Source organism: Squalius cephalus (assembly GCF_949319135.1).
Source record: "Squalius cephalus genome assembly, chromosome: 13".
In the NCBI taxonomy this organism is placed as follows: Eukaryota; Metazoa; Chordata; class Actinopteri; order Cypriniformes; family Leuciscidae; genus Squalius; species Squalius cephalus.
The window spans coordinates 38,986,868-38,996,539 of record NC_137134.1 but is presented as its reverse complement, the minus strand read 5'-3'; the positions used below and the strand labels follow the sequence as shown (position 1 = coordinate 38,996,539).

The following is a 9,672-nucleotide window of genomic DNA, read 5'->3' as shown; positions in this document are numbered from 1 at the left end:
ACCTGTGTCAGCTGTGTTGTGTGTTTCCCTGTGTCAGCTGTGTTGTGTGTTTGCCTGTGTCAGCTGTGTCGTGTGTTTCCCTGTGTCAGCTGTGTTGTGTGTTTGCCTGTGTCAGCTGTGTTGTGTGTTTCCCTGTGTCAGCTGTGTTGTGTGTTTGCCTGTGTCAGCTGTGTCGTGTGTTTCCCTGTGTCAGCTGTGTCGTGTGTTTGCCTGTGTCAGCTGTGTCGTGTGTTTGCCTGTGTCAGCTGTGTTGTGTGTTTCCCTGTGTCGGCTGTGTTGTGTTTACCTGTGTCAGCTGTGTCGTGTGTTTCCCTGTGTCAGCTGTGTTGTGTGTTTCCCTGTGTCAGCTGTGTCGTGTGTTTCCCTGTGTCAGCTGTGTCGTGTGTTTCCCTGTGTCAGCTGTGTTGTGTGTTTCCCTGTGTCAGCTGTGTCGTGTGTTTGCCTGTGTCGGCTGTGTTGTGTGTTTCCCTGTGTCAGCTGTGTCGTGTGTTTGCCTGTGTCAGCTGTGTTGTGTTTACCTGTGTCAGCTGTGTCGTGTGTTTCCCTGTGTCAGCTGTGTTGTGTGTTTGCCTGTGTCAGCTGTGTTGTGTGTTTCCCTGTGTCAGCTGTGTCGTGTGTTTGCCTGTGTCGGCTGTGTTGTGTGTTTCCCTGTGTCAGCTGTGTCGTGTGTTTGCCTGTGTCAGCTGTGTTGTGTTTACCTGTGTCAGCTGTGTCGTGTGTTTCCCTGTGTCAGCTGTGTCGTGTGTTTCCCTGTGTCAGCTGTGTCGTGTGTTTCCCTGTGTCAGCTGTGTCGTGTGTTTGCCTGTGTCGGCTGTGTTGTGTGTTTCCCTGTGTCAGCTGTGTTGTGTGTTTGCCTGTGTCAGCTGTGTTGTGTTTACCTGTGTCAGCTGTGTTGTGTGTTTCCCTGTGTCAGCTGTGTTGTGTGTTTCCCTGTGTCAGCTGTGTCGTGTGTTTCCCTGTGTCAGCAGTGTTGTGTGTTTCCCTGTGTCAGCAGTGTTGTGTGTTTCCCTGTGTCAGCAGTGTTGTGTGTTTCCCTGTGTCAGCGGTGTCGTGTGTTTCCCTGTGTCAGCTGTGTTGTGTGTTTGCCTGTGTCAGCTGTGTTGTGTTTACCTGTGTCAGCTGTGTCGTGTGTTTCCCTGTGTCAGCTGTGTCGTGTGTTTGCCTGTGTCGGCTGTGTTGTGTGTTTGCCTGTGTCAGCTGTGTCGTGTGTTTGCCTGTGTCGGCTGTGTCGTGTGTTTCCCTGTGTCAGCTGTGTCGTGTGTTTGCCTGTGTCGGCTGTGTTGTGTGTTTCCCTGTGTCAGCTGTGTCGTGTGTTTGCCTGTGTCGGCTGTGTCGTGTGTTTCCCTGTGTCGGCTGTGTTGTGTGTTTCCCTGTGTCAGCTGTGTTGTGTTTACCTGTGTCAGCTGTGTCGTGTGTTTCCCTGTGTCAGCTGTGTCGTGTGTTTCCCTGTGTCAGCTGTGTCGTGTGTTTCCCTGTGTCAGCTGTGTCGTGTGTTTGCCTGTGTCGGCTGTGTTGTGTGTTTCCCTGTGTCAGCTGTGTTGTGTGTTTGCCTGTGTCAGCTGTGTTGTGTTTACCTGTGTCAGCTGTGTCGTGTGTTTGCCTGTGTCAGCTGTGTCGTGTGTTTCCCTGTGTCGGCTGTGTTGTGTGTTTCCCTGTGTCAGCTGTGTTGTGTTTACCTGTGTCAGCTGTGTCGTGTGTTTCCCTGTGTCAGCTGTGTCGTGTGTTTCCCTGTGTCAGCTGTGTCGTGTGTTTCCCTGTGTCAGCTGTGTCGTGTGTTTCCCTGTGTCAGCTGTGTCGTGTGTTTGCCTGTGTCAGCTGTGTCGTGTGTTTCCCTGTGTCGGCTGTGTTGTGTGTTTCCCTGTGTCAGCTGTGTCGTGTGTTTGCCTGTGTCAGCTGTGTCGTGTGTTTGCCTGTGTCAGCTGTGTCGTGTGTTTCCCTGTGTCGGCTGTGTCGTGTGTTTCCCTGTGTCAGCTGTGTCGTGTGTTTGCCTGTGTCGGCTGTGTTGTGTGTTTCCCTGTGTCAGCTGTGTCGTGTGTTTGCCTGTGTCAGCTGTGTCGTGTGTTTCCCTGTGTCGGCTGTGTTGTGTGTTTCCCTGTGTCAGCTGTGTTGTGTTTACCTGTGTCAGCTGTGTCGTGTGTTTCCCTGTGTCAGCTGTGTCGTGTGTTTCCCTGTGTCAGCTGTGTCGTGTGTTTCCCTGTGTCAGCTGTGTCGTGTGTTTGCCTGTGTCGGCTGTGTTGTGTGTTTCCCTGTGTCAGCTGTGTTGTGTGTTTGCCTGTGTCAGCTGTGTTGTGTTTACCTGTGTCAGCTGTGTTGTGTGTTTCCCTGTGTCAGCTGTGTTGTGTGTTTCCCTGTGTCAGCTGTGTCGTGTGTTTCCCTGTGTCAGCAGTGTTGTGTGTTTCCCTGTGTCAGCAGTGTTGTGTGTTTCCCTGTGTCAGCAGTGTTGTGTGTTTCCCTGTGTCAGCGGTGTCGTGTGTTTCCCTGTGTCAGCTGTGTTGTGTTTACCTGTGTCAGCTGTGTCGTGTGTTTCCCTGTGTCAGCTGTGTCGTGTGTTTGCCTGTGTCGGCTGTGTTGTGTGTTTGCCTGTGTCAGCTGTGTCGTGTGTTTCCCTGTGTCAGCTGTGTTGTGTGTTTCCCTGTGTCAGCTGTGTTGTGTGTTTACCTGTGTCGGCTGTGTCGTGTGTTTGCCTGTGTCAGCTGTGTCGTGTGTTTCCCTGTGTCAGCTGTGTTGTGTGTTTCCCTGTGTCAGCTGTGTTGTGTGTTTACCTGTGTCGGCTGTGTCGTGTGTTTGCCTGTGTCAGCTGTGTCGTGTGTTTACCTGTGTCGGCTGTGTCGTGTGTTTCCGTGTCAGCTGTGTTGTGTGTTTGCCTGTGTCAGCTGTGTTGTGTTTACCTGTGTCAGCTGTGTTGTGTGTTTCCCTGTGTCAGCTGTGTCGTGTGTTTACCTGTGTCAGCTGTGTTGTGTGTTTGCCTGTGTCAGCTGTGTTGTGTTTACCTGTGTCAGCTGTGTCGTGTGTTTCCCTGTGTCAGCTGTGTCGTGTGTTTGCCTGTGTCGGCTGTGTTGTGTGTTTGCCTGTGTCGGCTGTGTCGTGTGTTTCCCTGTGTCAGCTGTGTTGTGTGTTTACCTGTGTCGGCTGTGTCGTGTGTTTCCGTGTCAGCTGTGTTGTGTGTTTGCCTGTGTCAGCTGTGTTGTGTTTACCTGTGTCAGCTGTGTTGTGTGTTTCCCTGTGTCAGCTGTGTCGTGTGTTTACCTGTGTCAGCTGTGTTGTGTGTTTCCCTGTGTCAGCAGTGTTGTGTGTTTACCTGTGTCAGCTGTGTTGTGTGTTTCCCTGTGTCAGCTGTGTTGTGTGTTTCCGTGTGTCAGCTGTGTTGTGTGTTTCCCTGTGTCAGCAGTGTTGTGTGTTTACCTGTGTCAGCTGTGTTGTGTGTTTCCGTGTCAGCTGTGTTGTGTGTTTGCCTGTGTCAGCTGTGTTGTGTGTTTCCCTGTGTCAGCTGTGTCGTGTGTTTACCTGTGTCAGCTGTGTTGTGTGTTTCCCTGTGTCAGCAGTGTTGTGTGTTTACCTGTGTCAGCTGTGTTGTGTGTTTCCCTGTGTCAGCTGTGTTGTGTGTTTCCGTGTGTCAGCTGTGTTGTGTGTTTCCCTGTGTCAGCAGTGTTGTGTGTTTACCTGTGTCAGCTGTGTTGTGTGTTTCCCTGTGTCAGCAGTGTTGTGTGTTTACCTGTGTCAGCTGTGTCGTGTGTTTCCCTGTGTCAGCTGTGTCGTGTGTTTCCCTGTGTCAGCTGTGTTGTGTGTTTCCCTGTGTCGGCTGTGTTGTGTGTTTCCCTGTGTCGGCTGTGTTGTGTGTTTCCCTGTGTCGGCTGTGTTGTGTGTTTGCCTGTGTCGGCTGTGTTGTGTGTTTCCCTGTGTCGGCTGTGTCGTGTGTTTCCCTGTGTCAGCTGTGTCGTGTGTTTCCCTGTGTCAGCTGTGTTGTGTGTTTCCCTGTGTCAGCTGTGTCGTGTGTTTCCCTGTGTCAGCTGTGTCGTGTGTTTCCCTGTGTCGGCTGTGTTGTGTGTTTGCCTGTGTCGGCTGTGTTGTGTGTTTCCCTGTGTCAGCTGTGCTGTGTGTTTGCCTGTGTCAGCTGTGTTGTGTGTTTCCCTGTGTCGGCTGTGTTGTGTGTTTGCCTGTGTCGGCTGTGTCGTGTGTTTCCCTGTGTCAGCTGTGTCGTGTGTTTCCCTGTGTCAGCTGTGTCGTGTGTTTGCCTGTGTCAGCTGTGTTGTGTGTTTCCCTGTGTCGGCTGTGTTGTGTGTTTGCCTGTGTCGGCTGTGTTGTGTGTTTCCCTGTGTCAGCTGTGCTGTGTGTTTCCCTGTGTCAGCTGTGTTGTGTGTTTCCCTGTGTCAGCTGTGTTGTGTGTTTCCCTGTGTCAGCTGTGTTGTGTGTTTCCCTGTGTCAGCTGTGTCGTGTGTTTGCCTGTGTCAGCTGTGTTGTGTGTTTCCCTGTGTCGGCTGTGTTGTGTGTTTGCCTGTGTCGGCTGTGTTGTGTGTTTCCCTGTGTCAGCTGTGCTGTGTGTTTCCCTGTGTCAGCTGTGCTGTGTGTTTCCCTGTGTCAGCTGTGTTGTGTGTTTCCCTGTGTCGGCTGTGTTGTGTGTTTCCCTGTGTCAGCTGTGTTGTGTGTTTGCCTGTGTCGGCTGTGTTGTGTGTTTCCCTGTGTCAGCTGTGTTGTGTGTTTCCCTGTGTCAGCTGTGTTGTGTGTTTCCCTGTGTCAGCTGTGTTGTGTGTTTGCCTGTGTCAGCTGTGTTGTGTGTTTCCCTGTGTCGGCTGTGTTGTGTGTTTGCCTGTGTCGGCTGTGTTGTGTGTTTCCCTGTGTCAGCTGTGCTGTGTGTTTCCCTGTGTCGGCTGTGTTGTGTGTTTGCCTGTGTCGGCTGTGTTGTGTGTTTCCCTGTGTCAGCTGTGTCGTGTGTTTCCCTGTGTCAGCTGTGTTGTGTGTTTCCCTGTGTCAGCTGTGCTGTGTGTTTCCCTGTGTCAGCTGTGTTGTGTGTTTCCCTGTGTCAGCTGTGCTGTGTGTTTCCCTGTGTCAGCTGTGTCGTGTGTTTCCCTGTGTCAGCTGTGTTGTGTGTTTCCCTGTGTCAGCTGTGCTGTGTGTTTCCCTGTGTCAGCTGTGTTGTGTGTTTCCCTGTGTCAGCTGTGTTATGTGTTTCCCTGTGTCGGCTGTGTTGTGTGTTTGCCTGTGTCGGCTGTGTTGTGTGTTTCCCTGTGTCAGCTGTGTTGTGTGTTTCCCTGTGTCAGCTGTGTTGTGTGTTTCCCTGTGTCAGCTGTGTTGTGTGTTTCCCTGTGTCAGCTGTGTTGTGTGTTTCCCTGTGTCAGCTGTGTTGTGTGTTTGCCTGTGTCAGCTGTGTTGTGTGTTTCCCTGTGTCAGCTGTGTTGTGTGTTTCCCTGTGTCAGCTGTGTTGTGTGTTTCCCTGTGTCAGCTGTGTTGTGTGTTTGCCTGTGTCGGCTGTGTTGTGTGTTTGCCTGTGTCAGCTGTGTTGTGTGTTTCCCTGTGTCAGCTGTGTTGTGTGTTTCCCTGTGTCAGCTGTGTTGTGTGTTTCCCTGTGTCAGCTGTGTTGTGTGTTTACCTGTGTCAGCTGTGTTGTGTGTTTCCCTGTGTCAGCTGTGTTGTGTGTTTGCCTGTGTCAGCTGTGTTGTGTGTTTCCCTGTGTCAGCTGTGTTGTGTGTTTGCCTGTGTCAGCTGTGTTGTGTGTTTCCCTGTGTCAGCTGTGTTGTGTGTTTCCCTGTGTCAGCTGTGTTGTGTGTTTACCTGTGTCAGCTGTGTTGTGTGTTTCCCTGTGTCAGCTGTGTTGTGTGTTTCCCTGTGTCGGCTGTGTTGTGTGTTTCCCTGTGTCAGCTGTGTTGTGTGTTTGCCTGTGTCGGCTGTGTTGTGTGTTTCCCTGTGTCGGCTGTGTTGTGTGTTTACCTGTGTCAGCTGTGTTGTGTGTTTCCCTGTGTCAGCTGTGTTGTGTGTTTCCCTGTGTCAGCTGTGTTGTGTGTTTACCTGTGTCAGCTGTGTTGTGTGTTTCCCTGTGTCAGCTGTGTTGTGTGTTTCCCTGTGTCGGCTGTGTTGTGTGTTTCCCTGTGTCAGCTGTGTTGTGTGTTTGCCTGTGTCGGCTGTGTTGTGTGTTTCCCTGTGTCAGCTGTGCTGTGTGTTTCCCTGTGTCGGCTGTGTTGTGTGTTTCCCTGTGTCAGCTGTGTTGTGTGTTTGCCTGTGTCGGCTGTGTTGTGTGTTTCCCTGTGTCGGCTGTGTTGTGTGTTTACCTGTGTCAGCTGTGTTGTGTGTTTCCCTGTGTCAGCTGTGTTGTGTGTTTCCCTGTGTCAGCTGTGTTGTGTGTTTACCTGTGTCAGCTGTGTTGTGTGTTTCCCTGTGTCAGCTGTGTTGTGTGTTTCCCTGTGTCGGCTGTGTTGTGTGTTTCCCTGTGTCAGCTGTGTTGTGTGTTTGCCTGTGTCGGCTGTGTTGTGTGTTTCCCTGTGTCGGCTGTGTTGTGTGTTTACCTGTGTCAGCTGTGTTGTGTGTTTCCCTGTGTCAGCTGTGTTGTGTGTTTCCCTGTGTCAGCTGTGTTGTGTGTTTACCTGTGTCAGCTGTGTTGTGTGTTTCCGTGTGTCAGCTGTGTTGTGTGTTTGCCTGTGTCGGCTGTGTTGTGTGTTTCCCTGTGTCAGCTGTGTTGTGTGTTTACCTGTGTCAGCTGTGTTGTGTGTTTCCCTGTGTCAGCTGTGTTGTGTGTTTCCCTGTGTCAGCTGTGTTGTGTGTTTACCTGTGTCAGCTGTGTTGTGTGTTTCCCTGTGTCAGCTGTGTTGTGTGTTTCCCTGTGTCGGCTGTGTTGTGTGTTTCCCTGTGTCAGCTGTGTTGTGTGTTTGCCTGTGTCGGCTGTGTTGTGTGTTTCCCTGTGTCAGCTGTGCTGTGTGTTTCCCTGTGTCAGCTGTGTTGTGTGTTTCCCTGTGTCAGCTGTGTTATGTGTTTCCCTGTGTCGGCTGTGTTGTGTGTTTGCCTGTGTCGGCTGTGTTGTGTGTTTCCCTGTGTCAGCTGTGTTGTGTGTTTCCCTGTGTCAGCTGTGTTGTGTGTTTCCCTGTGTCAGCTGTGTTGTGTGTTTGCCTGTGTCGGCTGTGTTGTGTGTTTGCCTGTGTCAGCTGTGTTGTGTGTTTCCCTGTGTCAGCTGTGTTGTGTGTTTCCCTGTGTCAGCTGTGTTGTGTGTTTCCCTGTGTCAGCTGTGTTGTGTGTTTCCCTGTGTCAGCTGTGTTATGTGTTTCCCTGTGTCGGCTGTGTTGTGTGTTTGCCTGTGTCGGCTGTGTTGTGTGTTTCCCTGTGTCAGCTGTGTTGTGTGTTTCCCTGTGTCAGCTGTGTTGTGTGTTTCCCTGTGTCAGCTGTGTTGTGTGTTTCCCTGTGTCTGCTGTGTTGTGTGTTTCCCTGTGTCAGCTGTGTTGTGTGTTTCCCTGTGTCAGCTGTGTTGTGTGTTTCCCTGTGTCAGCTGTGTTGTGTGTTTCCCTGTGTCAGCTGTGTTGTGTGTTTCCCTGTGTCAGCTGTGTTATGTGTTTCCCTGTGTCGGCTGTGTTGTGTGTTTGCCTGTGTCGGCTGTGTTGTGTGTTTCCCTGTGTCAGCTGTGTTGTGTGTTTCCCTGTGTCAGCTGTGTTGTGTGTTTCCCTGTGTCAGCTGTGTTGTCGACGCCTCGAGAGAAAAGAAAGTGCAGAGCTGAAAGCACCAAAGTGACTGAAGGATTGCCGTAAAGCAGTATCTCTGGTCGTACGGTGTGTGTGACGTCAGTGACATTTAAAAGCCTTTTTAAAGCAAATAAGTGACTCTAAAAAATCTAACACGCAGCAATGTGTAATTTCTTTGCATCTCCTTTCGAATACAACATTCCAATTACTAGACTAAAAATTATATCCTGAGAAAAGTGGATTTTGAGCGGTATAGCGCCATAGACCTCCATTCATCCTGCACTCGTCCTGTGAGCGCCCTCATGTGGAGCCAGAGTGGAACTGCAGCCAGTTCAGAAGCCGGAAGTTTACTGAGAGTGGAAGTTCTCCCCTTATTAGACATTCTCTGGACAAACGCAGTGGCGGCCATTTTGTGACTATTGTTTTGTTCACTGTTGGATTATAAAATACAAACAGTCACGATTTTAAAAGTTTAATCTGAAATCAATATCTCTGATCTCCATAATCACTAATGTGTTGAAATGCTGTGTAAGTGTTATGACTGTATACCCTATCTCTGAAATGTCCGTCTAGTTTGATCTCGCCGCTGAAACTGCTCTCTCCGCGAAGCTCTGCGTTTAAAGAGCTAATAACAAATTTCAACTCAGATTGATATTTCGTGTCTAATTATTTACTGATGTACAAGTGTCCGTGTAATAAGCGGATAATGTACATCCAGCCGGTTGTTATCTCAGAATAAACCCCTTCAGGTGTGTGTGTGTGTGTTATCTCAGAATAAACCCCTTCAGGTGTGTGTGTGTGTGTGTTATCTCAGAATAAACCCCTTCAGGTGTGTGTGTGTGTATTATCTCAGAATAAACCCCTTCAGGTGTGTGTGTGTGTGTGTTATCTCAGAATAAACCCCTTCAGGTGTGTGTGTGTGTGTGTGTGTGTGTGTGTTATCTCAGAATAAACCCGTTCAGGTGTGTGTGTGTGTGTGTGTGTGTGTGTGTTATCTCAGAATAAACCCCTTCAGGTGTGTGTTATCTCAGAATAAACCCCTTCAGGCTGATGAAGACATGATCCTGATCACCCTGTCGGGTTTATTCTGAGATAAAAACCGTTATGTACATTATCACTTACTTATTCACAATTAAACTCACCATTGAACTCACCATCAATACTGCAGCGTTTGTTCTAAACGATTTATTAGTGTGTTAAATTGATGTTCCTGGTTATCTTATATCCTATGTCAATATCGCTTTAATAATCTTGAATCAGAATAAGTTCCTCTTGCGGCATCTCATCTCTTCTCTAATGACGAGGGCGGGGCAACCTGTCACTCACATGAGATCAGCCAATAGCAAACCACAACCATCCAACCAGCCAATCAATTCCCCAAAGACACAATCAAGCCCCGCCTACATTTATTCTTGTTCCTGAGAAGTTTCACTCACAAAAGAGAATAAAAATCGAGCACAACTTATCTTTCATAACATCTTTAAGAACGTCAATAACCATATAATAATTCAGCTGCACACAAACATGGCGTTTATTCTCCTATATCAGTGTTTGATACAGTAGTGTGACGAAACTTCATGTTTCCTTCATTAATATTCAAGTTTCTGTTGTTGACAGCAGTTGTTCTGACGCATTATTGATCTGATCACGTGATCGACGAATAACAAACACCAACTCATCACACACCGGATTAATAATGCGTGTGTTTATTGAGGTAGGAACTCGAAGTGAGACCAGTGTCACATGATCAGTGTTTAACTCGTGATTAAACTAGTTAAAGTAGTGCCGCGGACTGTTGCGGGGTCTCACCGGTATCCGCGGTTGGAGCTTCTGGGTGGGATTCGGTAAACATGAACCTCTGGCTTCACACACACCACCGACTCATACAGTGCGCTAGTGTCCGCCATCATCGCTGCAACACCACCGACACATCACTGCACTTCCGCTTCCGCCCGCAGGCGATACAGAATAAAAGCCCCCCTACTCAACAACATCCGGTTCACACTTTGATATTATG

General features: G+C 49.5%; 1 protein-coding gene across 4 annotated transcripts in view; it reads right to left on the bottom strand.

Moving 5' to 3' along the window:
• necap2 (NECAP endocytosis associated 2) overlaps positions 1-9,636 on the bottom strand; it is a 14,614-nt gene extending 4,978 nt beyond the window's left edge. For 2 of the 4 annotated variants that reach the window (XR_013823292.1, XM_079891123.1), the window contains exon 1: positions 9,465-9,620. Coding sequence is in view for 2 of the 4 variants with exons in the window: in XM_079891123.1 (XP_079747249.1) it covers positions 9,465-9,565 (101 nt within the window). In the remaining 2 variants the exon portion in view is untranslated. Of the gene's footprint in view, positions 1-9,464 lie in introns of all 4 variants that reach the window. The other 2 variants (XR_013823293.1, XM_079891124.1) reach the window with 2 other exon arrangements.
• Positions 9,637-9,672: the final 36 nt, after the last annotated feature.